Source organism: Centroberyx gerrardi, chromosome 13, assembly GCF_048128805.1.
Source record: "Centroberyx gerrardi isolate f3 chromosome 13, fCenGer3.hap1.cur.20231027, whole genome shotgun sequence".
NCBI classification, from domain to species: Eukaryota; Metazoa; Chordata; class Actinopteri; order Beryciformes; family Berycidae; genus Centroberyx; species Centroberyx gerrardi.
In genome coordinates, this window is record NC_136009.1 from 6,816,844 (window position 1) to 6,844,562 (window position 27,719).

Consider the following 27,719-nt stretch of genomic DNA (forward strand, 5'->3'; position numbering starts at 1 on the left):
AGAATATAAGTAAGACATTCATTCTAGTATTGAGTCTTACAATCCTATTTTTCTTAAAACAAGTGAAAAAATCTGCCAGTGAGGTGAGATAATTCCACTTGTTTCCAATGCAAATCAACTTGTTTCAAGACTTTTCTTGAATCAAGTTTGTTTCAAGATTGACTAGAAAATTCTTGAAATGTCATTGGAAACAAGTGGAATATCTCAGAATCTTTCATTTGTTTTAACAAAAAAATGATTTTAAGACTGAATGAGACTAAATGGTTTGTTATAATTATTTTTTGCAGTCTTTGCTTTGAATAAATATAGTCTTTATCACCTCGGTTTCTCTCTGTCCCTCCCTGTTATTGTTGCATTCATTGGAAGTCACTCTGGATAAAAGTGCCAGCTAAATGCCTAATAATGTAAGGTTAAATGAATTAAATAATCAAATTGATAGATAAGGTGACATTATTTTCAGCAGAGCTATTTTCCCCAGTTGAAAATACAGTTTTCCATTTACCCAATTTACGCTCTCTAGTGGAAAAATGAAGATGGAACGTGCAAAGTCTTTTTTTGCATTTATATTCCAACTAAGCCTGGAAGAAAATGTGCAAGTTAAATATTGCAGGGGCAGTTAAGGCAGTAGTGGGCTGACACTACGCCAAACATTTGACATCACAAGCTCTCTGCAGACATTTTCTGGTAGGCCTATGCATTTTGCAGCCCTCCTAGTAAGCATTGTTTAATTCAACTGGGGATGCAAAATGGTGCAAGTGAGAGCAAACCACTGTGTAGAAATATGTGTTTTACTCTGTCATGCAGTCAAAAAAAATAGAAGGTTGGACTCAAACCAGTGGTAAGACTGAGTGCAACTATGGATAGACTGATCTGCAGACACAGAATTTGTGATTTTGAGACTTGAAAGAGAAGGTGGAAATAATTATTATATGCCGTATATATGTATATGCTGTGACTATATACTATATGCAACTTTTATCATGATCAGAGAATTTAATTTGTGGAGATACAAGTATTTGGGAGCTATCATCGACTGTAGACCAAATGTGGATTCTAATGCTGACACTCATTGCAAAGAAGGGTATAGACTAAGATTGTATTATTTTTCAAGAAAACTAAATGTTTTTAATGTGAATAGAACCAGGATGTCTTTGTTTGAAACAATCTTTTCTGAATTTAGGCATTTAGCCAAATCAGTTCTCATCTGGCCGGTATGGAAACCAGTGTGAAAAGCAAAGTGTGAAAAACAAAAACTGAAAATGGCATGCAAGATCACTGACCATCAGATCCATCTACTGGCATTCTTCTGTTTTTTTAATTACTTAATTTAACAGTTGATATGATTTGTTATGCAAGTAAGTTTCATTGGCCCAAGGGTCAATGGAGGAAATGCATGACCATCAGTTAGAGAAAAAGCAACAATAGCAAACTGGACATATGTGTGCAGTATATTGCAGTAAGAAATATGAGAGTTGTTGAATTATTGGAACCATAAATTAGCATTTGTTATCAAGTCAATGGGGCTGAAAACAACTTCAACATCAGCAACACAACTCAATGCAAAAAACAATACAATACATAAGCATACGATTCACAGTTCCAGACTCTGTACAATGTATTTTTTTTATTTGATGTTTTTTTTCCACTGAACTAACACGTGACACACTGTAGATAGTTGCATCTGTGCTGGACTCAACATGTCAATAACATCAGACAGTAAAATACAATGTAAATACTATTATGATGTAGCCTCCATGTTGGTCAATTTTCATAATCAACCAGTTTACCAGTGTGTACCTCTATATTTCTACCTCTAACTGGTACCACACTGGTTTGCCATGAAGTGAGCTCACATGTGCCTTAAAATTTTGCTCACATGTAAATAAAAAAAACAAAAAAATACCCAAAACAGTCAATCAAATATTACATAAACTCCATTAAAACTTGCAAAAACGATCAAATCAAAACTGATGCAGTATACTCCTTGGTTACATTTTGCTAGCTCTTCCTTGTTGATCATACTTGGCACGTTCCATGTGATCAGTGACATTAAAAAGGGCGATCACCACTGGTCTAGACAGAACAGTCAGTACAGTCAATAAAACCACATCTGAGCTTTAACCGGTGTTGCACTAGTATGATGCAAATATGATACGCTGTAAAATAGCATGGCTTAAAAAATTGCTCAAATCAAATCATCCCATGATTCGGAAGTCAGTCCAGACATTTTCGGACAAATACTCCAATACATGTTTATATTATAGATGGTTAGATACTAGTAGAGCACAGTGGAAACTGGCTAAACTACACCAACATTTTGGGATTTCAACAATGCATCTCTTGTATATTGTACTGACTGTACTGTTTCAGTTTGTTGAAGGGATTCCTGGTGTTTCTCAATTTGAATGTTGTCATATAGCAGTAAAACATTTCTGTAATGGCACTGCAATAAATAAAAACACTGTCAGCACTGCTAGCATTCCTCATTGAAACCAATGAGCTAGCTTGCAGCTACCAGAATTGGTTTCTATGGGAAATGCTAGCAATCCTAACCAGCTGTAACTTGTGCCCGGTGAAGCAAAATAACACACTAAAATTCAAATGACATCCCTTTAAGAAAACTGCTAGACAAAGAACAACCTACAGCCACACTTCTTAGGCCTACAGTGTATGGAGGTGACTGTGTTATGGGGCTGGCAGGCAGCAGATGCACTACAGTAATCCCAGGAAGGTGGGGGGGTGTAGAGAGGCCTCTCTGCCCCCGGACGGTGCACCGAGCTCAGGCAGCGTAGCAGGCAGACTCCCCTCTGTCTTTCACAAGAAGGTGTGTGTGTGTGTGGGGGGGGGGGGGCATACTGTACTTCCTCTGTTTGGAGAGCCCTTGCCCATGTCCCACCCTCCACGCCGTTTCTCTGCTCTGTCCAATCACACGCCCTCTGGGCTCGCTCTCCCCCCCACCCCCCCCCCCGCTGTCCAATCCCCTTCCATCCGAGCCAATCAGGAGTCCCCTGGCGCTAGGAGTAGATGGTGATGACCTCCCGACCTCCTCCGCGGACCAATAGGACGCGGTCTAGGCCTTCAATCAGAACCTCCAGGAACTCCATGTCTGAGAGACACATTCTGGTCAAGGACATACAAAATTCACATGCATGTAAATTGTAAACATTTGCCTAAAATACGCCACCTAAAATAGTCTGGTTAGTTGAATTCAGCATTTATTTAATTTATTAAACCTTTATTCACCTGACTGACTGACTGACTGACTGACTGACTGACTGACTGATTGAGGATACAGTTCTCGTCCCCTTCCTTGTTCTTCGGTGGTCCCGGCATGTTGAGCAAGACCAGCTGTGAATTCTGGGATTTGTTGACCACCGCCTCATTCAGCTTCACCGCCGTGTGCATCCTCCGCACATTGGACTGGTTGCTACACACACAGACATAAATGAGAACAATGAACACAATCCTGCCATTTCTAGCAACAGGTAAAATATCAGCGGAATAGCCTTGGATTGATTTTGCCGATCATTCAGCTTCCATTATGCAAGCAACACTGGAAGAGATCTGGTTTCTGTCGGTCATCATGCGCCCTGAGGATCCCTGATGATCTCATGCAAATTGAACTGAGGATCGATTTTCACACGTGCATGCCATCAGAGAGATGAGGATGTCACACACACACACACACACACACACACATGCACACACGCACACACGCACAAGCACATAGAGTACATGCACATGCAACAAAGGTGGATGGAAAAGTGACTTACAGATTTTCCCACTCTCTAGAAGGAGGGAACAAAAACAACACATCCAACATTAATGTAATGATAAGGGCCGCCCCTCTCTCTATTGGCTCAGGGTTTAAGTTGATTAAGATTTTTTTCAGCAGTTACCTGTTTTAAATTGTCTTTATACAGTAGGGGTTTGAAAATTACAAACACGTCTTTGGCATCAGGCATTACAAATATGCATGCATATATGGTCATTTAGAATGACCGAAAGTCCTTTTTGTGGATTTACGTTTATCCTGCAGTCACAGGGAACATTTAGATTTTCCATCTCAGGATCTCTGCTGAACGGTTGCAGATGGAAGATAATTTAGTTTGACTTAGAAATAGACGTGACAGACACAATCCATTTAAGCAGGACAACGCTAGTAGTAAACAAAAAAAGGATATGGCCAACACAATGCTGAAATTCCTGTGATAAAGAGAGTGACTGCATCCTACAGACTACTATAGTAGGAAACAGATCAGTTCAACTCTATAGAGAAAATATAAGTTTTTACTGGACCTTGTGGAGGCAGCTTCAAAATTGCAGGAATTACTGCTGCACTTATTGCATCAAATTATTAAGGTCTACATACTTTGCATTAACATGTAAAAGGTGATGCTTTTATCTACAGTGACTTACAATGGGTGCTGCAACTTCTAGATTGCCAGTATTATATGCAACCAGGTCAAGGTCAAAATCACATTGACACGACAAATGCTTTAACAAATATTCCTGTGTACCTAGAATAAGCTAATTATGGTTTTATGTCGCAGGTAACATTACAATTCTATAAATATTAGTAATAGTTTGATATTAAAGAGCGTATTAGTAGTATTGCAGTGCAGTATAAGTCTGTTTTTGAAACTCACTTCATTTTGTCTTTGACTCAAATAATTGCCTTTGTTTCTTTCTTCATTCCAAGTATGAACAAAACTAAAAAACCTATTACTGCTATTAGTGTAGTTCAGTACCATGGAGGCAGTTGCATATTAGAAGATTAGAACAGGAATCTCAGACACTGCTAATAGTTTCATATTGAAGATGTCTTTAATCCCTATGTTGTCCTGTCCATCCCTTCTCCTGTCAGAATACTGACAATAGCAGTAAATCATAATAATAATACGTAAAACATGTATATTACACTGCAAAAATAACCATCTTAACACATTTTATTTTAATTTAGTCTAGTATTGAGTCTTGAAACAGGAAATTATCTCTTTTTTTTCATTTAAGGAAAACAATATTTTAAAATTTTAACACTATACTAATTGACTTGTTAAGATGGATATTTGTTTTTTGTTTTTTACAGTGCAGCTACTTCTACTTACGGCTTCATATTGAAGATGTCTTTAACCCCCATGTTGCCCTCCCTGTTCCTGGCCCTCTCGCTGACCAGTTTGTCCTTGGTCCAGGTCATGTGGATGTTCTCCGGCGAGGCGGCCTTGGCGTTCAAGGTCGAGTGAGACGCTGTGTTGCGGTCGTGGATCAGCTGGGCCTAACGGAAGGCAGGACAGGAGCCACATCAGGAGTGGAAAGGTCGGACCGCTCAAAAGACAAACGTTTGGCCATTGTGGTTTTCAGTGGCAGCCATGTTAGCTCCATAATCCTGATTCTTTGCTAATTAACTAGGAAGTCTAAAAAATGTTCGAATCAAATTCCACTTCTAGGGGCTTCAACATAGCACCCATAACTCAACCTGACCAAAGTCTTTCCATTTATGGCTATTTATTGCTATAGTGGAAGACTGATACTCCAATCTTTGCTGCTTCTCTCAGATAAAAAGCTGAGTGATTCTGATTTCTGTTCAGTAGGACTTAACATGACTACAGATAGAATCACAGTGGAACTATACAAACACAAACAGAGAGCCCATTGCAAATGTTTATCACTTCATAGTCATGATGGAAGATGGAAAGATGGGTGGAAGAGAAGCCGTATTTAAAGTATGGAGATGACAGTACATGGAGGCTCTGGTAGAAAACACTTCTTGCATTTCTATAGTATTGGAATGACAGAAAGGGCACTTCCTGGTCTGCTGTAGCAATCTCCTTTGGATGTCTGACATGGCTTTTAATAACATTGTCATGGAAATTAATATTATTTCACATGTGGAAAGTGCATGAGACTCACTGAGTTGGAATGTCCAACAGAACTACCACTTGCATGTTGACCCAATCCCAATTACAAAGCATTTAAGTATGAATAGAAGACATCACCTGAGTACTACTACTACTACTACTGCAAGACCTACTACTCTAACAGCATGAATGCATACAAAGTCAATGGAAAGAGGCAAATGAAGCAAGATGGACGCAGCTCCAGTTGAATTTTTTCAACTTGAGCGACACATTTGCCTTACATAGTAAAGCAAAAACCAGTCAGCTTCAAGCAGGACTCAATTCAGGCACTTGTCAAGTTTTCCTCACCTAGTATTTATAGTGGGAAAAATATCCATTGGGTATTTGACCAATGACATCCAATGGAAAAGTTAGATTCCCCAAAGAAGACATTGGTGGTTCTGCTTGCCCTCATGCCAAATCACAAAGAGAATGCTTGAGTATCTCAAACATTATTGGTGGCTGATCTTTTGTGCTAGGTGATGTCACCTTCTATAGCGTACAACAGGTGGTGACATCACTTGGCACCAAAGATCAGCCAATAGCAGATGGCAATTTCAGTAGCATGCTTTTCACCATTAGATGTCAGGCTTTACACAGATTTGGGTTTGGGGTTTAGTTACTCTTTAAATGAGGAATTTGTAAATGTCTTCCTCTGGTCGCGGCTTTTTGGTAGTTGTGGCTTTGTCCCGGTCAGCATCTACGGGAAGGGTGGATGGAGGGAAGACGGCAATTTCAAGACAACTAGGAACTTATAGGAATATATAAACAAGATGAAGACGGTGCCATCATCAGAACCTGAACATGTGCTGATGACAGCACTGTCTCCAAAACGTTCCAGTTGTCCTGAGCGGCCCATGGGCGTGTGATGAAGAGAAAGGATGGAGTAATAGATGGATGGAGCAATGGCATCGTGCTCGGCTACTATGGCGGGGGGGGGGACTGGTTGCCGTGGCTACCTCGTCCTCCGGTACGCATATCCTGGGGACCTGCAGCGTGTTGGAGGAAGGGATGTCAATGATCGATGGCCTCTTCCTCTTGATGGAGCCGCGCGATTCGTCCGTGATGCTCTGAATCTGAGCCCGTCGTCCAATCACAACGCAAGCATTTAAGTCAGGGGAAGAGTTCAAAGGTCAACAACAGCGAAGTTGTTAGCTTTGTTATAAATGCTACACCCCTTGAGACAAAAAGTATGTGTTTCTTATAGTGTTTTTGCATCATGTTTTAATGTGTAAGTATTAAATCTAAATGTTTCAAAATGATGTATAGAGTGTGTTGTACTTCAGAATGTTTTACAGTGCTGTAGACATTTTGTTATAGTGTAGCTTTACATCATAATCTTTTACAGTGCTGTACACAGTTGGTTATAGTGTGTTGACATCATGTTGTACAATGCAGTAGACCAGTGGTTCTCAACGTGGGGTCCGGGGACCACCAGGGGTCCTTGAGGGGGTTCCAGGGGGTCCCGAGCAAATTGATGAATTGTTAAACTTCACCATTATTTCATTTACAAGAAGTTAACACAATTAGAGAATGTAGAAGAAAATAGTATTTTGATCATAGTTTCAGTTATCTCTCTACCTACAATACAGATAGTCATGGAATTCTGGACAAAATCATATCAATAAAAATATTCTCAAATTTGGGTCAGAGAGAAAAAATCTCATCAAATGGGGGTCTGTGGCTCTAATGCGTACTACACTAGGGGTCTTTGATATAAAAAAGGTTGAGAATCACTGCAGTAGACAGTTTGTTATAGTGTGTCTTACTTTGTGATGCTTAATAGTGTTGTGGACAGTTTGTTCAAATTTGACATTGTAATATTTCAAAATCAATATGTGCTTTTACTCTCATCTTTTACAGTGCTGTTCAGTTTGTTATCTTGTGAGTTTTACTGTACCTCTCTCTCCCTCTCATTGCGGGACAGCTGCATCTGTTTGAGCATCTGAGACCTCTGTTCCATCACCAGAGTCTTCTCATAGGTGAAGGCTGAGATGTCACTCCCATGCTAGAGGCAGAGAGAGCATTTGCAACTTCAGAGATATAAGAATTTTTAGCCATGGACTGATTGACTTGGATTGACTGGATAGATGAATCAGTGCATGCAGAGAGTCTCACCATCTCCACCACCTCCACCTCTGCATCCAGCCGCAGATGGTAGAGGAACATCTGGAGATCTTTCTTCATCTGGATGGAGTTGTCATCCATCTGGGCCACCGTGAAGATGCGCATTTTACACTTCCTCCATACCTAAAGGAAGAGGGGGTAGAGAGAGAGACAGAAAAGAAGGGAGGTAGTTCGGTTCAGAGAATGAAATCTACAGAATAGGTGAAAGAGGACCGAGAAGACAGAAGACACACACACACACACATACCTTGTGCTGCCTGAGTAAGAAGGGCAGCAGCATGAGCAGTCCACCGTCGTGCACGATCCACCACACATCAATGGTTCCCTCCTTCAGCCGCTCCTGGTTACCGGGGAAACGGTCGATGTTCTTAGCAACCAGCAGGGCCTGGTGCGCCGAAGTGGTCTCTCTCACCGTTTCTGAGAGAGAGAGAGAGAGAGAGAGAGAGAGAGAGAGACAGAGAGTAATTTTAATTGTGTCTTTTTTGGTTTCCTGCTTGTAAAACAGATAATAGTATCCAGCAAAGAAGAAGTAGGATATAAAAAAGAACAGAGTGAAAATTTGTTTTGGCATTTAACTGTATGAACTTCTGTCAAATTAACTTTAAGGTATTGAGGGAGTTTTCTACAGTGATTTTCTGGCAATTTTATGTCTCCAAAAGCCTGAAATCCTGTAAAAAATAATAAATCGCGCCTATAAATGTAGGCCTATGTACAATGTTTTCCATCAGTAGGAGGTCCTGCGCCTGATTAGAGTCTAGTTCACACTAGACTATATTAAGATGATACTAAATATATGATTTTATATAGCCAATGGTTTGTAAAGTTAAATGGGACATCTATCCTTGTAAACCTGTTCAAATTAAAGTAAAACGCACTATGAAATATTATTAAACTTGAATTATTATTAAACATAATTATTATCTAACTAAAAATGCTGCTTTATATGGACTAAAAGATGATTTCATTAATCATCTTTAAAGCAAATCAAGTGTCATTTTCTTGATACTAGTGGAGTGATTTGCCTTATTCTGCCTTATTTCAAGATAATGACATTTGCTTCTAGAAAAAATCCGGACAGAAGTGAAACTGCAAACAAAAACTGGAAACAGTGAAATTATCTCACCCACACTGGTACAATTTTTCAACTGTTTTAAGAAAAATAAGAATTCAAGACTAACTGTGAGACTAAATGACTTGTTAAGATGGACATTTTTTAGCAGCAGTTATTTTATTTTTACATTGGAGACCCTCCTGTGTTGTATACCTATGAAGTTCTTCCATGCGTAGGAGTCCTGGGCTTGCTTCCATCCCGCCGGCCAGGCCATCAGGACAGCGTTGTGTTTCATTCCTCCCAGTCCCGCCGACTGGATGAGCAGGGAGAAGCCGTCCCGCAGGTTGGAGGACACCACCACGTGGGCGAAGCCCTTGGTGCGCTCCGCAGACATGGCCGCCTTTAAGTTCTGGAGGAACCGAGAGGAGCGAGGAGGACGTTTTTGAAGATTTTGAAAGGGTTTTATCAGAGGTCTGAGAATGAATTGCTGCATCATCACCATTCATATCTTTGTTTGGGATGGGTGGGATTCGATGGTCATGTGAAAGCTGTCCTTTGCTCTATATTATATATTGTACTATGAGACTATATTCATATATACTGTATTATGAGATTCATGCTCTATTTACTACACAGTGGACTGTCTCCTGTGTGAGATTAATGCTATCTTGTCTCTCTTGCCCACTGTATACTGAAGTGTTTGAGATGATGAATTATGCACATATTAAAAGGTCATTCCATTTTTCAATATCATGTTTCTAAGGCTGACACGCTTGCTGTGTGTTATGTGGACATAAAAAATTCCCCACGGTTTCGACTGACACGAGGGTGAGTAGATAATGACCAAATTTTCATTTTTGGGTGAACTATTCCTTTAAACCCTCTGTGTAAAAAAAACATAATTCATGTGAAATCCTAAATATGTCACGTGTGTGGAGAAACTCGGGGCTGGACCCAAACGCAGACCGGCACACAGAGAACTGGGGTTACGTAAAAGGTTTTAATGGGAAACTGAGGCAAGGTACAAAATAAAGCAGGGAATCCAAAAGGCAAGAACACAACTAGGCCGACAGGCAAAAGGCTAGGGTTGACCCGAATGCTTCGAAGCTTCTACCGTTGCCATGGTAATCGACGTCCAAATCAGTATTCGAATGCTGCGTTTTTTTTATTTTTTTTTATTCATTGGACGAAAAGTTACGTTTCCATCCTGTACATCTCTGTACACGCGTACGGAAACGCACTGTATCCAGACATGATATTCGGGCTGCCACATGGCCCCCCCCCGCGTCGAAGCTTCGAATATTCGCGGGTAATTCTCACTGAAGCTTCAAAGCCCCAAAAATGGTATTCGGGACAGCCCTACAAAAGGCTAGAACTAAAACAGGCCGACAGGCAAAAGGCAAAAACTAAACAAACAAGGAGTCCAAGGCTGGCAGGTAGTTAAGAAAAGACTTACTAAACGAACACAGGAAGTGAGGGCAGGTAACCAGGCAAGGAGCACACGGAACACAACACGTAACAACATGACGAACTGACAACACACACTGAAAAAAACACAACGTATATATAGAGAGCCTAAGTCCCTCCCCTTCCGCTGTCCCCCATGGGACCTTATTTCGGAAAAAATATGTACAGTAGTCAACGGCGAGAGACAAATAATTGTTTGATCCCGTTTGAATTGTGCCATGAATTACACATATGATGCTTTGTCAATTTAAAAGATAATTTTTCAAGTCAAGAAAGTCGCAGTTTGTTGTGAAACAGTACAGTAACGTTTAGTTTTGTGTGAAACCGCTCAGTGAACTATATCTCTCGTCTCGCACAATATACGTCACCAACACCAACATGGAACGAAACATACGAAACACACAGGCATCGCGTTAACGTTAGCCCCCACTGTACTAAAACTATCCTAAACCAGTTTAAATCTGTTCTTACGGTTACAGGTTGTGTATAATACTCCTGCTATCTGAGAGGGACTTAGCTTCAGTGGCTCTGGGTAGCTTGTGGAGAGAAAAAGTTATGATGTCACTTACACGACTTTTGGGTGTGTAGTCTTTCTAATTACGTATTTTCACAGTCTATAACTTCAACAGTTTTACGACAAACTGCGACTTTCTTGACTTGCAAAATTATCTTTTAAATTGACAAAACATCATATGTGTAATTCATGGCACAATTCAAACGGGATCAAACAATTATTTGTCTCTCGCCGTTGACTACCATACATTTTTTTCCGAAATAAGGTCCCATGGTGGTCCACCGGAAGGGGAGGGACTTAGGCTCTCTATACAGACAGGGACTAATGACACACAAGGAACAGCTGGCAGGAGGGGAGAGATTCCGGGAGCCAAAAGGCTGGAAACAGGCAGGTGAAGGGGGAACAAAGAAACAGGACTAATGAGCTGATGGCTGACAGGTGTGTGTGTGTTGAAGGAAGGAAAGTCTGAGGACATCTGGTGGCTGGCAGGAGGATGGCAGGACTGGGGAGTGAAAGGAGGTGATGGACCGGACAACAGGAGCAGACAGGGCAGACAATGACAGGACACAAGGGCTAGGGCTGAGATCGTGACAAAATATCCTTGGCGACTGGAGCGCAAACAACATCTGAAACAGGATATGATGTCATGTCTGTCCTGTTCAGGTCACCACCTTCCTGCTGGTATGAATCAGCGGAAACTTCCACAGAAACCCGTAAACACAAACATACACACACACACACACACACACACACACAAGCACACACACATAGACACAGACACAGTCAAGCACATCCAAGCATATACAATGATGACTAGGCAGTTTCCAATAATAGGAATACAGAAAGGGTCGGTGACTTTTTTATCTGCACAATGACCTTTGTGTGCATGTTTGTGTGTGTCCTAATTACCATAGCCAACCATACTATACTGTATATGGCTGTAGTCAAAAGGTAGCATGACATATGAGAAACTGAACTATTTGTCCTTCTCTTTCTCCCTCCATCCATCTATCCCTCCCCCTTCCTCCCTCCCTCCGTCCCTGAGGTACTTTCTAATCTTGGTATCCTTCTATCTGTTACACCCCTCCATGCTCTTCCTACAGTTTAGATGGCTTCAGTGTCAGGACAGGACTGTTGCGGGGATTGATCCTTGGGCCCTTCTGATTATCAGAGGGTCTCTCTAACCTCTAGGCCACCCTGCAACCTCCCTCCCTTCATCTATCTATCACATTGTATCCATACTAAGCTGTTCTGGGAGGCACGGTGGCTCATGCTGCTTTCCAGAGGTACCGGAAAGTTGGAAATGGCGACTTCCGGCTAAGAAAAATGCAATGAGATGGCACTATAAGTTGGAAAACGTAGGATTTCTCGACCCTAAGTTTGCCAAGATGCAGTTATCCAATGTCACATCAACATGGTGGCATACGTTGTAAATGCTAGCATTACTTTTAACATGTTTATATTATCAAAAATGCACTTTAGCTTGATTTGCAGAATCACATCAACTTGAAATTATAAAAACACGAGTGGTAAATGGTTACACATAAATCTGAGATGCAAAATAGCACATACAGTTGCTAACATTCTATGCTAACTAGCTAGCTAACATTCTCAAATGTTGACAGGACATTATCTGCTGCATGGAGAACAGTGTTTCATGTTGGGCAAAGAAAATTTTGTGGGTGTTTCTTCCTAATTTGTATTTCCAAGCTGGACCACTGGAACGCACATTGGTCACAATTCCGACCTACCGGCTGGAAATTTCCAAATTCTGACTGCGATATGGAATACAGCATCAGTGGTTAGCACAGTCAAGAGGAAGGACCCAGGTTTTCTGTGTGGAGTTTTCATGTCCTCCTCATTTTTACGTGGGTTTACCTCCAAAAAGTCCAAAAACATGCAGATCAGGTGGATTGGACACTCTAAATTCCCCATAGGTGTGAATGTGACTGTATTTGTCTATCTGTGTTAGCTCTGTGACTGACTGGCAACCTGTCCAGGGTGTTTTCCTTCTTTCCACCCAATGCATGCTGGGATAGGCTCCAGCTCGCCATGACCCTGAATAGGATTAAGGAGGAAGAGAAAATGAATGAGCTAACCTGTTCTCCAGTCTTGGCGTCACTCCCCCTGGTCATGTAGGTTCCCTCCAGGACGGAGCAGACGATGGTCAGCCCCTTCCCTGCCTTGAGCTGCGTGGTGAAGGAGAGGAGGCGAGGGTGTTTCACCCCCATGTCCGAGTCCAGCTTACACAACACCAGCAGCTGAGGCCTGAGGGGTGAGGTGGAGAGAGAGAGAGAGAGAGAGAGAGAGAGAGAGAGAGAGAGAGAGAGAGAGAGAGAGAGAGAGAGAGAGAGAGAGGGGGAGAGGCTAGTCAAGAGTCCTCCAGGAGTCGTTGACCACATCTGATACACAGATTAATGTGAGACTGAGAGTGAGAGTGAGAATAATTATGTTGGGGCACTTTGCCTTCTGTTCACAAATCAAAATCCCCAAGTGATCAGTGTAGGAAGGCATTATATGAAAGCATGACTAAGACACCAACACACATACACACACACTCACCTCCAGTTCTTGGTGTGTGGTGGCGCCTCCTCCAGGCGGATGAGGGCATAGCGCGCTGCGTTGAGCGAAAGACCTCGGATCCCGTCTCCCCACTCTTTCTCTGCCCTGCGATCAAAGGTCAAAGATAGGAAAATTTTACTTAAAATTTTTTTTTATTTTTTTATTTTTATTTATTGGCCTTTTTTGCCTTTATTTGCCTATAAGGACAAAACAAGCATTCCTCATGGCTAGCAACAACTTTCTCTCTACCGCCTGACAATTTAAGTCTCGTCTACTGTTATGGCAGAAACCTGCCTCACAGCTCCTAGCAAATCCTAAATGAATTTTAAGAACTGATATTTCATTGACAGAAGTTATCTATCACTGACATGATCACATGACAGGGTGGCCTCGCGGTTAGAAAGACTGTCCTTCAACCACAAGATCTGCGTTGAAGCCTTGGTTGAAGCATCTGCCCTATTGAAGTGTCTTTGAGCAAGTCACCAAATCTCTACCAGCTCCAGGGGATGCTGTTACATAGCTGGCCTTGACCTCTGACCTCCCTGAAAAATTACTTTCAGGAAAAAAGGATTCAGACAACAGGATTCAACTCTCAAAACACCCCAGCAATACTGATATGAGGCCAGTTTTGCCAAGTCCATCGAAGGAATCCAATCATCCATCCAATTAAGCCAATTCTAATTGAGCCTCAACTGCTAGAAACTCAACACAAACTGAAGTCTCCTGTTGGTGTTTTTGATCGATTCTAGATGAACTTTCAAACTGTACTGTCAATGGGAGGTGTGAGGTAACCACAACCTGATGCTGAAACAGTGACAAAAGAATGAACAGTAGCTATTTGTGTATTCTAACATGTGAGCAGGATGAGATTCGGAAAGCCCCTCCACGATACTCCCCGAAACTAGCCCGATAAGCTCCTTTAATTTTTCCCAGCTGCAGTGGTATACAGAGGAGCATCAAAGGAAAGATGGGAAAGAGTGAGAGGGGATGACAAGCAAAAATGGTCATGGGGTAGAAATGGTTTCTTTTGTTTTTGCAACATAAGATACTATGCACTGTGAAAATAAAAGGCTGCTTGCAAGGTTTGGATGGTCTGACAACACTCTGGTCCTGTGTAGCTCAATGGGTAGAGCAAGGTACTGCCATAGCACTGCCATAGTTGGGGGTTTGACTGCCACTGGGGCCAACCATGTTAAAACCATGTTATGTTATATAGCTAACAGGCCTGAGTACAAAAGGACATGGGCAGCATTTACACAGTGAAAAATTTGGGTTTCCACATCTTACTTTGAAGACAACTAAAAAAAGAGGTACTCTTGGTACTTAGAGAACTTGGTACTATAAATGGGTTATTTTTCTCCCCGGTTAATGGGAGTTTGGACAACTAGGCTACTTTTGCCAGGCGGTATTCAATAATGGAATGAGTAATGGAATGGAAAGAGTTTGATCAAATACACAGTTTTGATTCAACAATTAACAATTGAAAGTAATTTATTCACTTCTATTAGGTAATACACCATTTTAAAACCCTGAACCCAGACTCACCCTCTGTACTCAATGTACTTGTAGATACAACCCGCTATCACCATGGCAACCAGGGCGTAGTACCAGGAGGAGATGAACATGAGTGAGAGACACAGGCTCATCCCTAGGAAGGACAAGGTCCTGCAGGACACACACACACACAGATATCCTTATTATTACAGGTTGAATGATATAGACTAAAATCTGTGTGTCCAATACTCTGCCACTCTAAGATGAAGCCCTATTATTTGTGACAGATATGAGTAATATCTTTGTGTGTAATAGCATGCCAAGCTAAAGCTAAAAGTTAAGTTAAAGTTAATGTATTACTTAGTTATATAGTAAATAGCTGTTCTCACCAGTGATAGAACTTGAAGCGAGGTCTCCAGTTGGGGGTACGTAGCAAAGTCTGAACAGCACAGGCCAGGTTGACAAACAGATAGCACATGAGGAAGAACCTGCACACACACACACACACACACACACACGACACATAAAAAGGATCAGTACACAGGCTATGTGGATGAACAGAGCACTCAATTAGCACTTATTCTGATTCTAAGGTTTCTATTGATCCCTATAGGGAAATTCTCTTTCTCTTGCCCCCCTCCACAGGGAGGTCAGACTCAGCTACAGACTCCCTTTGAATCCTGCTTTTCCTGACTTGCAATTGGTCTAATAGAGCACATCATGTGGCCCTGCCTGCATTGGCTGGGAGAAAAAAAAGGTTGGGAGTGTCTGGGATAGAAGCTGGAGCTGATTTCCATATTTTCTGAACCATTTACATGGAGAGGATGGGCGCCACAGCGTCCAGCGAAGCGATGAGGATCCCTATCTCACAGATCCCAGCTGTCATCAACAGCGCCCAGGTCGGCTCGCCATTAGCCTTCCCATGACCGAAGACCTGAGATAGAGAGAGAGAGAGAGAGAGAGAGAGAGAGAGACAAAGATAGAATGAAGAAAGACGGGGGAAGGATGAGAGCGAGCCTCAAACTAGCTTTTCTGAATGAGGTTCAGTTTTCTGTTGTGGTGTTCTGATGCGTGCACATAAGACCACAAGATATGAAAAACGTAGATCCCTTTCATACATATAAGTATGTATTTTTGCATGCACACAGACCTGTAAGAAAGGGACAATGCCGTCACGTGCAATGGCCTGCAGCAGCCGGGGGGCGCCAGTGAGGCTCTGAAGCCCCGCCCCGCAACAGGAGAAGAATGAGCCAATCACAATCACCCAGGGTGACGGCCAGGCCAGCGTGCCAATGACCAGGTTCTTCTTTACGGAGTCGCCAAACCTGGAAAACACACACACACATTCTAAATTTTCATATTAAAGCACTGTATATCAATTTTGGAAAAAAACTAAAATTCATCAGTCAAGATTTCATTCTATCTGCAAAAACAGAACTATTTTGTCAAAGATCTTGAGATGACTCATAATAAGCTGCACTTTTATGCCAGAAAATACTTTAGTAGAGTAAGAGAGAGTCTTTTCAAATGGTGGACATCTAATTTTGGAATGAAACTCCTGAATAGCAGTACATGACCCCTTGTTTGTAACATAGTGATTTATTGGTTCGACAACACTTCTGACACTAAAACCAAATGTATTGCTGCAAAAGCCATGGACTTTATGCTAAAAGCAGCTGCAATCTAGTTGCTGCAGCCTTTGAATCGTCTCAGGTAATTTGTCCTCTAGTTCTACCCTTATTTCAAATATGAAAAAAGATGATGCAGATGTTTCCATCTGCTTTGCTGTCTTCCAAGTAGGGTTTCCCACCTTGAGTGAGATGCAAATCAAATATGGCTGCCATGTGAATAAAGCAAATTGATTCGACATGTTTCGATTTGCAATTCAGACTGCATAAAGTGACATGCGTCTTTCGCAATTTTTTTCTGATTCAGACTTGGCCTGTTAGATGCACACACTGAAGATTTTGGGTGTGCCATTGCTTGCTCACAGGCTTAATCAAAGCCATTCATTTATACCGACATGAAAAGCAAATAATGAAGTGGAAGTGCCAGAAAAATATAGTAGAATAAGCAAAACATGTTCCTATTTACAAAGAGAAATCCTAAATTATAGTAATGTATGAGAAAACTATCATCAGTATTGAAGCTGAGGGCAATTGGATAAACAGCAAATATCAGAGAAGAAATGTCCTGCTCAGAACTATGTAAAAAAATAGAGTAATCTCCATTTTCTTTATTATAACATAGGCTAAACCCCACCTACCCATCTGTCTGTCATGGCATGTTTTTCTTACATCTTTACAATCTCAAGGACGTATTGTGTCTGTACTTTATCCGTCCACCAACATAATGTGAAATACTTTTGTTATTTTACATTTAACTGAGGTCAACATCAAGTGTCCCTAATAACCTTGCAAGGCTCAAATGTAATCCACGCTAAAAACAAACGTACAATATTCTCGCAATCACAGATATATCTACATATCTCTCTACTGTATGTGCACATGTACATTCAAAATTGCTTTTATCACGCAACAAGTCGATAAGAAATGCATTAGCATGGATGTGTAAACACAACCAATGTATTTACTGTTTAATATAGCCACAGCTTGGCTTGCAGTACAATGGCTTCTTTTATGCTGTTGGTCTATTTCAGGACCCAGTCTAACTCTATAACCAAGGTATGATTTGCTGGAGGGAGTGTTGGGATTTCCCTTTTGCTCATTTGGATTTCCCTCTGATCATCAAATTGATTTCCACAGGGGACACTGATCTCCCATGATAAAATCTGTGCCAACTGGCAAAACCCAGTGATGGAGTGGCAGTTTGTCTATTCGGCGGAGTATTCAGATTGCAGCAAAGTGCCAAAGTGTCACCATTCACTCTTGCTAGCAGGCTACAGTGAATTGGTAATTTAAAAGCTTCACTTACTTGTCTCTCAGCACCACTCCTTCAATACAGGCTCCAAACAAGACCACACAGGAGATGTCTGACCATGAGGTTAAGATGGAAATATATACACAGTGTATTTACTTTAAAGTCATAGTCCACCACATTTTCATATAAATTCTGTTTTGCTACTCTCTATCTCTGATTGATATAACACAATGGTGATTCAACCTACTGTATATCCAGTTCATGAAAGCTTTTACATTTGCTGTTCTAAACACTTAATGTCTGGTAGCTCTTTCCTGGGAAAAATCCTCTGACACAAAGGAAGTGATGTGTTTTTCGTTAGCAGCACCTGTAACAGTGGTTTGCTTGGAATCCATAGAGGAAGAACTGGGTAGTTAGCATGAGCAGTGATAGACACCATGGCTGAACAGACAAAGTAAAGAGAAACTCAAACTGCATCAACAGAAAATCCAAGGAAAAAGACGTCACAGTACTGGACACACTGTTTGATTGACAGGTGATCTCTGGGAAGAGCAGTGCAGAAACACCACAGCAATGAGTGCTGAGCAGCAAAGATGGAGACAAAATAAAAAAATAAAAAAATGAGAATCTTGATTTGAATTACCACTTTAAATTATACACATATACTTACAAAAACACACACACACAAACATACACGCATACAGTATACGACACATGCACAAGCATAGAGGATACAGATGAAGGAGGTGGTGACGATGGCCAATATAGTTCCTATAGGGATCGACCTCTGGGCATCTCTCAGATCGCCTGATCTATTGGAACCAGCCATTATACCTAGAATAACACACACACACACACACACACACACACACATACATATGCAAAGGTTAGCTAAGAGTCATACAAAAAAACGAAACGATTCACTTATCATCAAGTTACAATTTAATCATATTTGTGCACATTTTTGCACATAAGAAAAAGTCTCAAATAGGGTTAGTGTACTAATTCTGTGTCATTTTTGACTCTCGCAGCCTTTGGCAATGATGCTTTAGTGCATAAAAACATTATTTTTATATTTTAGAATAGAATAAAATATCATAGAATTTACCTGTGACAGAGGGAAAATATATTCCCACCAGCAGAGTGAAGTAGGTGGCGATGTCGTTGAAGACGTAGGGCTTATAGATGTCTTTGGAGTTGTCCTCGACCTCTTCAGACACCTGGCTTTTCTTCTCTACCAACATACTAGCTGGACCGTAGTCGCCCCACATGTTGTCTGAAAGAGAGACAGATACATGGATCATTAGTCGGAGAGATCGCTCAACTGGCTGGAACTGTGCTGAGGTTCCCTGACAGGGTTTGAACAGAGGAGGGATAGACAAGCAGGCAGTAGGGTTGGGTGATTGGACGAATACATCTAGGATTGGGGAAGGATTGGTGTAAAGTCCCTTTCCGATTTGATCCTTGGTCATTTAAAATGTAGCCTAGTGCAAGACACTCACATGGGGAAGCACACACAGGGACACAAATTATGCTCAAGTAGATTTAAAATGTATTTGGAGCCTAAACACAGCCGACATTTCCCAGAGTCTTCCTCAGCATTTGCTGGTTTTGTCCCATTTGACTGTCTTGTGCTACTGCTTCCTATTGGGAATACACCACAACCTCATACTTGTTCATCAGTAGTTTTTTTCTTGACTATGAGGACTTGTACTATAATTTAAAATGTAGAAATGTGCCTTCCTCATGCATTTAAATAGTTTCAGTTCAAGTTACCACGCCTTTCATTATGTGTGATACAGTGTTGGAAACCGTTATACTTTTGTGTAGGGCATGCAGGGAAGGTGCTAGGAACAGCCAATGAGTACTGTGAAAAAATGCAAGAAGAAGACAAGAGAGACAAGAAAAAACGAATGATGATTCTGTGAGAAAAGGTGCTGCACTGACAATGGATCCCCCAAGAAGCTGGCTGGTTTACAATCCCATGAACAAACTAATGGAGTGCGTGGTCTGTAGAGAACATGCTAAGGGAAAATAACAAATTCCTCCACACCTTTGATGACTCCACTCAGGAGCCCAGGTATGCCCTGTATCTCTGTCACATTGTTTTTAATGAAGTACTCATCGCAGGTGGCGTTGAGGTGTTCACTGTCGCAGAAGAGCCTCCAGAGCTTTGTGGTGTGAGTCATGTTTTCCACAACCTCTGTCTTCAGGCACTTGTCGAAGTTGTCGTTCTTAAGAGAACGGCTCCCCAACAGACAGATTCTGTAGAGGAGAGAACATGGTGTAGTAAGACATGAGAGAGAAGCTATCTGCTGTTCAGATGTAGAGTTAGGGTTCTCTGGGAAATGGTTGGATGACAGATAGTGCTGAACATGAAAAACCAAAGAGGGACGTCTGAATCCAAGGGGAATTTTCTATTTTATGTTTGATGCAGTGGTTGATAAAACATCCTTCTCTTATTGTATTCAGTGGGAGAACTTACAGATAGTATCCTAGCATTTTCCCCATTAATGGTTCTGTGATTGTAGAACAACAATGGCAACTGTTAAGGGTGCTATGTGTAGCATTTTCAAACATCAATATATCACTGTCAAATGAATTATGATATTATCGTATAATCACCGTAAACAAATGAGACCACGGTCGAGACGATTGGTAGCCTCTATCTCATGCCACTGTTTTTCTTTTTAATGCTATTGTTTCTCAAAATTAACATATTTCCCATAAACCGAGTTGCTTCCTGTCAGTAAGAGGATCTTGCTTCTTGCATTCGTGGGAAAACATATTAATGCTTTATGAGAAGGAGGGTTGTTTAGCCGCTTGTGACTCACGGGAAGTTTGGTGGTTCGATGACCGTCCTGATGACTCCAGCATAAATGGCCATGATTGACAGAACCACACAGGACAGAAACACCAGGGCTAGTTTGTTCACATACCTGCAGACAGGAGGGTAAGCAGTGTTTGAGTATGTGTATGTGTGTGTGTGTGTGTGTGTGTGTGTGTACACTTGTGTGTACTCACTTGACCCCTACGAACACCACCAGTGCCATCAGTGCCAGGCAGCAGCTGCCATAGACACGCATGTTGTTGAGCAGTGCTGCACTTTCGTCTTCCTTATTATTCGCTACAAATATTGCTGCTGTTGGAACAATGTATGTCTGAGAGTAGAGATACAGTAGAGACAGAAAGAGAAAGGCGGAGAAAGGGAGACAAACAGAAAGACAAATAAGCAACAATGCCCATTGACAAGGTCCAAGGTGCACTGGCCATGCAGCAGATTGCGGGATGACATGAAAACTTCAATGGACAAACTCTTGTCTACCAGTCGCTCAGTGTTGTTAACATACCAGCAGAATCTCGATGGTGCCCAGTATGTACATGGATCCAGCGAAGGTGGTTCCAAGGTAGAAGCAGAGACCCACCGCTCCTCCAAACTCCGGACCCAAAGACCTGGAGATCATGTAGTAGGAGCCACCGGCTTGGGAGAAATTGAATCCCAGTTAGAAAACTACACAATGGATTCCTTGACAGTTTTTATTTTTCTTGGTTATTTTCTTTCACCGCACAGTCATATTGTTGAGGAGGGAATGTTTAGAAGAGAGATGTAAAGGTGTAGGAGACAATAGAGGATGGGCTTGTGCAGTTCTTACTTCAAAAACTGAAAATGATTACATGGTCTTTGTTCTTCTAGTTTTGAAGACTAAACAACATAAATAGTATGGCCCGCACTCAAAACGTACGATGCACGTTCCGTTTCACATTTTTTAAAGGGGCAAGAAATATGACTTTGAATGCCCCATACCACAAAATGACCATAATATATCTGCAGGAGGTTAATAGGGTTGTTGATCAAGACCAATGACTCAATTTTCTTTCAAAACAAGTGATGAACTATATGTTTTATATAGTTCATCAGCTATATGTTTTCATAATTTCATAACGTACCTGGAACAACTCCGTTGGTTGCTATAGCGCTCATTGATATGGCTGTCAGCAAGGTCTGCATGGGGGCGAAAGAGAGAAGAACTTTAATTATGGGTGGCAGAAGAGAAAGAGCTGCGTTGTATTATTTGTGCAAATAACTATAAGACAACATAATTTCATACTGCCAGCAAGTAATCTCAAATAAGTAATGTATTGCTCATTAATCATTTAAAAAGTAATACTTTACTTATTACTCCCTGGGAGCAGTAATTTGTTATGCTACTTGTTTATTACTTTTGCGTTACACCCCCAAAATTGGTGATTGAATCCTCTCTTAATTTATAAAATTGGGATAACTCAATTCCCCCACCTGTTCAATGATTGGTTCATCTTTGGTGCCAGTTGATGTCACCACCTGTTGTATTTAGAAGGTGACATCACCTGGCACCAAAGATCAGCCAATAGCAGATGGCCATTTCAGTAGCATGCTTTTTACCACTAGATGTCAGGCTTTACACAGATTTGGGTTTAGTGTTTTGTTACTCTTAAACTCTGAAAGCGTTAAAATAAACAAGTGTAGTGTTTATAAATAAATCAACACCTATTAACACTCATGTTAATTAACACTCTTATTAACACTGTGTTAACTCTGTGTTTAGCTTGTTAAAGTCTTTGCCAAAGTTGCCAGCTTTAAGTAAGAGACTCATTTTCTGACAATTTTGCAGTCTTTGGAGCTCAGGCATGGGGATACTGCAGTAGGTTGTTGTTGTTGTTATTGTATGTTACTCACACAGGCGCAGCACATGAAGACGATGGCGAAGGAGCCCAGGATTCCTGCTGTGCCAACAATCCAGGTGAGACGCAGGAAGAGGATCACACCCAGGATGTTCTGCATGCATGGCAGGTAAACCCCGATAAAGGTTCCCATCTGGGGGCCCTGGGAACACACACACACACACACACACACACAGGTGAGAATCGATTGGGGAAACAGATGAGAGAAAAGGCGAGGAGGGGAGATTTCCAGTGAAACACAAAAACCCCATTAATCAAATTACTCCGTACATAATCCTATTTACCAAGTGACCTGTGAGGAGAAGCGTGCTGATGCATACCAAGCCTGCACTATGACATACAAGCTTTTAAAATCAGATTTGACCCTAAATCCTCCATCTTTGGGTTAAAGCCATTGTGGGAAAGGAGATTTTATTGTTGTTCTGACACCAGAGGAATTGTTTGGCAAATTCAAATTTTGCTCTGACAACCAGTCATTTGAGATACACACATAAATGCACACACGCACACACACACTTCTACTTCCCATCCCAACAACCAAAAGTGTACGTACCATTCATGAACAGTCCTTCTTGTGTTTCCTTGATTGCACTCTATGAAGTGCAGTGTGCTGTACATTCCTCTCTCTCTCTCTCTCTCTCTCTCTCTCTCTCTCTCTCTCTCTCTCACTCTTCCTCTCTCTCTCTCTTTCTGCCAGATCAGTCTCTTTCTTGTTAGTCACTTCAGATTTAAAACACGCCTACAGTGCACTCTCAGAAAAAAAGGCACAATTTCAGGACTTTTTTTTCTGACAGTGTGTTGGGCCTGGATAACACCACAGCTATAGTGGTAGCATCAGTACTTTTGCACTGGCACTTTACAGCATGTAAAATATATTTTTACAGGTAACATAGACAAAGAAGTGATTGCAACGCAGCTTAATATTTTCATTTGTCATGTTGTTGTACATCAGGTAAATTCCAGGTGCTTAGGAACCAGCACTACCTACCCTCATTTGAGTGACATACTGTATCTGGCAACCAATAAAACTTAAAAGGTCAAAGGTTGAGGGCTTTCCTGTTGGAGAATATTGTTCAGCTCTGTTTCAGGTTTCTAGACCATCAACTTCCAGCTACAGTTAGATGGGAGGTCTAGGCTACAGTCTTAGACCTTCCTGGTCCTTTTCTCCAGAGGATACAGAAGTCTGTTGTTTTTGTCTGGGATGGACACCATTGGCTCCCTCCAGGAGTCCTCCTGTTTCCAAGGGGGGGGACAGGGCCTAATCTGGCCGGTAGGGTGGCAGCACTGTGACACCAGGCAGCTCAGTGCCTTCTCTATCCTAAAGGTGCTATGATGCACGGGGTGTCTTTGTATGGACAAGCACCTTTTTCTGTTGAAGGAGACTGCTCTACGTTGTTTTCATTCCTTTCCCATAAATTAGGTCATTTGCTAGACTCGGGACAAGGGAAATGCAGGACACCACTGATTTCAGCTCAAAGTAGGATGAGGTCAGTGAGACTAGTTGGTGAACTGTTGGAAAACGTCCGCAGGTCTCTACCAGAGACCCTCAAGACTGCTGCACACAGCTACATGGTTGGAGAGATGGTAGAGGAGACTTGCCCTGACCTTTCAGTCTCTCCAAAACCTCTAGAGGGTACAGAGCAGGACAACTGCTCTCTTTTCAAGGACTCCAGCCACTCAATATAGCCAATGCTGGGAAGAAGCCACTTTATAACCTCTATGTCAGGTAAGTCAATGTTACACAGCTAGCAGAAAGGCCTGATACTAAGGGGTGGACTCACTTCCAGGCTCCGGTTGAGGTTTCTCCTGTACGGAGAATATTATATGCCCCCTATACCAAAAAATAAATAAATACTACCATGACAGAGAGAAAAAAAATAGCAGCACCTGGGGGAGAGTAAGTAGCCTCTTACACTGTCCTGTCCTGAGTGATATTAACTTAAGCTAATGGCGTGTTTTTAGCTGCTACAATTTAGCAACATCAAGACTACTAGCAACTGTTTTGATCAAGGCGTGAGCTCTAGCTAACATAGTAACTTAGTTGACCTATTTTTTTTCAATGACAGGACTACTACAGCAAAAAGTGTAAAGTTGTTGTCAAACTTTGTGTACATAGCATCAAGAATGATGTAATGCTCCATTTGAGCTCTTGCCTTCTTGGATATTAGCAACCGCTGCATCACAAATACCAGAGAAGGCTGTTTCTTTGCATTTGAGCTTTGCATTTATGCAGGAGAAAAAAAGTATCCTATCTGATCACGGCCCTATTGTGCACTTTATACTAAGCAATATGTTTTTTTTTTGTTTAATCACTATTTTTATGCTTTCAGTCCAATACCTAGGGGAACTTGGTCCAATTTCCTCCTTGGCCCAGCAAAGCTGGCTATGTACACCACACACAAGGCCAAGCAAGGACAAGATGTTGATCTTGTGACTTTGTTCAAAACCATACTGACTTAATGTAGGCTACTATCAAAGAAACAATATCAGGTTGTTTGAAAATGTGTGGTGTGTGAATGAAGCCGTATGTTTTCATTTGTGAAGTGATTTGTTTTAGCCGATACCCTAACCCCCACCCACCCATCGCTCTTTTTCACATAAAGAATCTCTATTGTCACATGAACCTCAAGTGATTCCATAAAGATGTTTTAAATGTCAGAATGTGGATTCTCTCACTTTCTGCCGCGACTTATCTCTGACTTACCGGTATCTCTCTGTTTTACGTGCCACATACACTGCTCTTCCTCAGAACTGATAACTTCAGTGATAAAATGGCTCTTACATTCTCAATATGAAATATTGAGAAATAGCTGACCCATGTACCAACTAACCAATGTGTCATTACTTCCTGGTACTGATTATGCACAAAATACAGGCATTTATCCTTAGATGTATATAGTCTTCATTCAGGCTTGGAGTCAGGACAAGCAATCTCTCTCTCTCTCACTCTCTCTGTGTGTTATGTTCTCAACTACAATAATGGTTTACAATAGTGGTTCAAGTCTGGGTCATCAGGGGGTGAGTTTGCCCTTGGGCGATGACACATTCTCAATCTCCTCAGCCCAAATCCTAACCAAAGATTCCCCTGTAAGATATTCTCTTACCATATGTAGTCAGTGTCCTAAGTGCCACTTAATGCTATACACAAGAAATCCTGAAAAAAATACTGAAAAGCTAAGCTCAAAGAAAATGCCAAGGCGTCAAATGCAGCAGATCAAAAATCTTTTAAGATGAAGAAGTAAAGTGACAGATTGCTCGCTCGCAATACTATCCATTCTTGAGATATCTGTTTTATTAGCTGCCTTACCTACTATGATATCATCCCAAAGATCAAAGTCCACACTGTATTCGAAGGAAGACAGACATGCAGGACTACTATCAGAGAAAGTCTGACTCAGCAAAAAATCTTTTTGCTACTTCTTAACCCTTTAAAGATAAACTAGACCAGTGAGTGCAAGCAAAGCTGCTAGAGCGGATTTTCTCTAAATCACGACATCATTACCAAATTATTTGTGTTGGCTACAATCTAGTAGAGCCTCTGGGAGGTACTTTCAATCAGCTTTTTTTATTATTTCCCCTCCCTGCTGCTTTTATTTTGCCTATCTTACAGTTTACTGTCTACTGGAAAGGGTATTGCATGAATCAACCTCAAAGACGCCCCATTTTTGTCAGTGAGGATGTACCATCACAACTCATTTTGCAGTGAAATAAAGAAAATCCTGCATATAGCATATTCGATCATTAGTGGTTAAATTCGGCAGCAATACTGACACCAAATTCAGTTTATTGGCAACTTCAACCTACACCCAAAAAGAAAAAAGTCATGCACTGCAAATTCAAGTCATTTATTCTAATACCATTTTATAAATAGGTGAAAATTTGAAATTTTTCCAATACTGTTTCACTCATTTAAAAAAATGTTATGGAAAAAATGAATTAATTGTATAGTGTTAATATCTTTAAACAGAGCAGAAGTTTAGCACAGACAAGACGAAGAGTTTAGTACGCGATGTTAGCACAGAGATGAAAACCAAGACAATGAACTGGTAGAGGAAAGGGGAAGCTTCAACACAACTCAAGCAATATTATTGATATTTTAGACCAGATTGCAGATGGTCACGTTCGGCTAGCAAGCCTATGCACACTGCAGAATCCAAAGCTAATGTGGGGCTTCACTTTCTACACAAATGTGCCCTTTTGTCTGGAAGAACCTGGTGAAATTTGTTTCCGCAGCAAGTATACTGCCCACTTAAAGATCAAGGCATCTATGTACTGACATTGACAAAAGATGTAGGCTCAAAAATGGTATCTGTATGGAAACAGTTACTGTCAAAATTGGCGTCCGTACCATGACGGTGACCTTCCTGACCCCGTCCTCATTCTCGGCTTCCTCGTGCTCTCTGACACCCTGGGACAGGTTGGTGTAGTTGGCCAGCTTATTGAGAAGAGACGACACCATGGGGTTACTGTCCATCTCCTCCTACAGAGCGAGGGAGAGAAAGATGGGGAATGAATAAATGAACACTAAAAGTTCACTAAGCATGCACGCTTTTTTCACATTTCCCAGTACAGCTACAGTCTTCTACTGTTGGCCACTGAGCAGCTCCACTACCAGTTGCTTAAGGGCAGATAGTTGCTGAGGTAGGAGAGCGTTACTCATTCACTGTCCCCACCCACACTCTAACCTCTGGCCTACCACTGGCCAAGGATTTCAAGATTTTCAGAAATGTTACAGTGCACAGTGCAATGATATAATCTTTTTATACTGCAGATCGTGGTCTATTACATGATAAAGCAAAATTTACAGCTTTTCACTAAATGTATCATCAAATGTTTTAACAATCACTATAAAAAGAATGTTAAGTATGTTTGGGAAAAAAATATTGTAAAGGAAAGAAAATGTTTAAAAAGTCTTACCTCAAACAGGGCCATGTTCTTGCCATCATAGAAGTGTCCTTTGTCATTCTCTGCGTTGATGAATGGACTGGACTCTCTGCGAGTGTCA

At 41.3% G+C, this 27,719-nt stretch overlaps 1 protein-coding gene across 1 annotated transcript; it reads right to left on the reverse strand.

Moving 5' to 3' along the window:
• Positions 1 to 1,604: 1,604 nt before the first annotated feature.
• LOC139912681 (solute carrier family 12 member 7-like) lies at positions 1,605 to 27,719 on the reverse strand. The gene is made up of 25 exons (XM_071900544.2): positions 27,632 to 27,719; positions 27,063 to 27,194; positions 22,710 to 22,856; positions 21,941 to 21,995; positions 21,343 to 21,473; positions 21,017 to 21,153; positions 20,827 to 20,931; positions 20,046 to 20,257; positions 19,101 to 19,268; positions 18,728 to 18,826; positions 18,047 to 18,104; positions 16,263 to 16,437; positions 15,928 to 16,046; positions 15,502 to 15,600; positions 15,164 to 15,283; positions 13,619 to 13,723; positions 13,156 to 13,324; positions 9,289 to 9,484; positions 8,272 to 8,441; positions 8,016 to 8,147; positions 7,798 to 7,905; positions 5,109 to 5,275; positions 3,774 to 3,788; positions 3,294 to 3,427; positions 1,605 to 3,106 (listed from the first exon to the last, which is right to left on the reverse strand). The coding sequence occupies exons 1-25, from the start codon at positions 27,644 to 27,646 to the stop codon at positions 3,015 to 3,017; spliced, it is 3,060 nt and encodes a 1,019-aa protein (XP_071756645.1). The 5' UTR covers positions 27,647 to 27,719; the 3' UTR covers positions 1,605 to 3,014.

Bases quoted from the DNA above. Each gene is read 5' to 3' on its own strand.
- LOC139912681 (XM_071900544.2), bottom strand. The intron at 18,827-19,100 runs GTAAATTCTATG...GTGTTATTCTAG, and splicing joins ATATTTTCCCTCTGTCACAG to GTATAATGGCTGGTTCCAAT. The intron at 5,276-7,797 runs GTACAGTAAAAC...GCCTTCCGTTAG, and splicing joins GCAATGAGAGGGAGAGAGAG to GCCCAGCTGATCCACGACCG.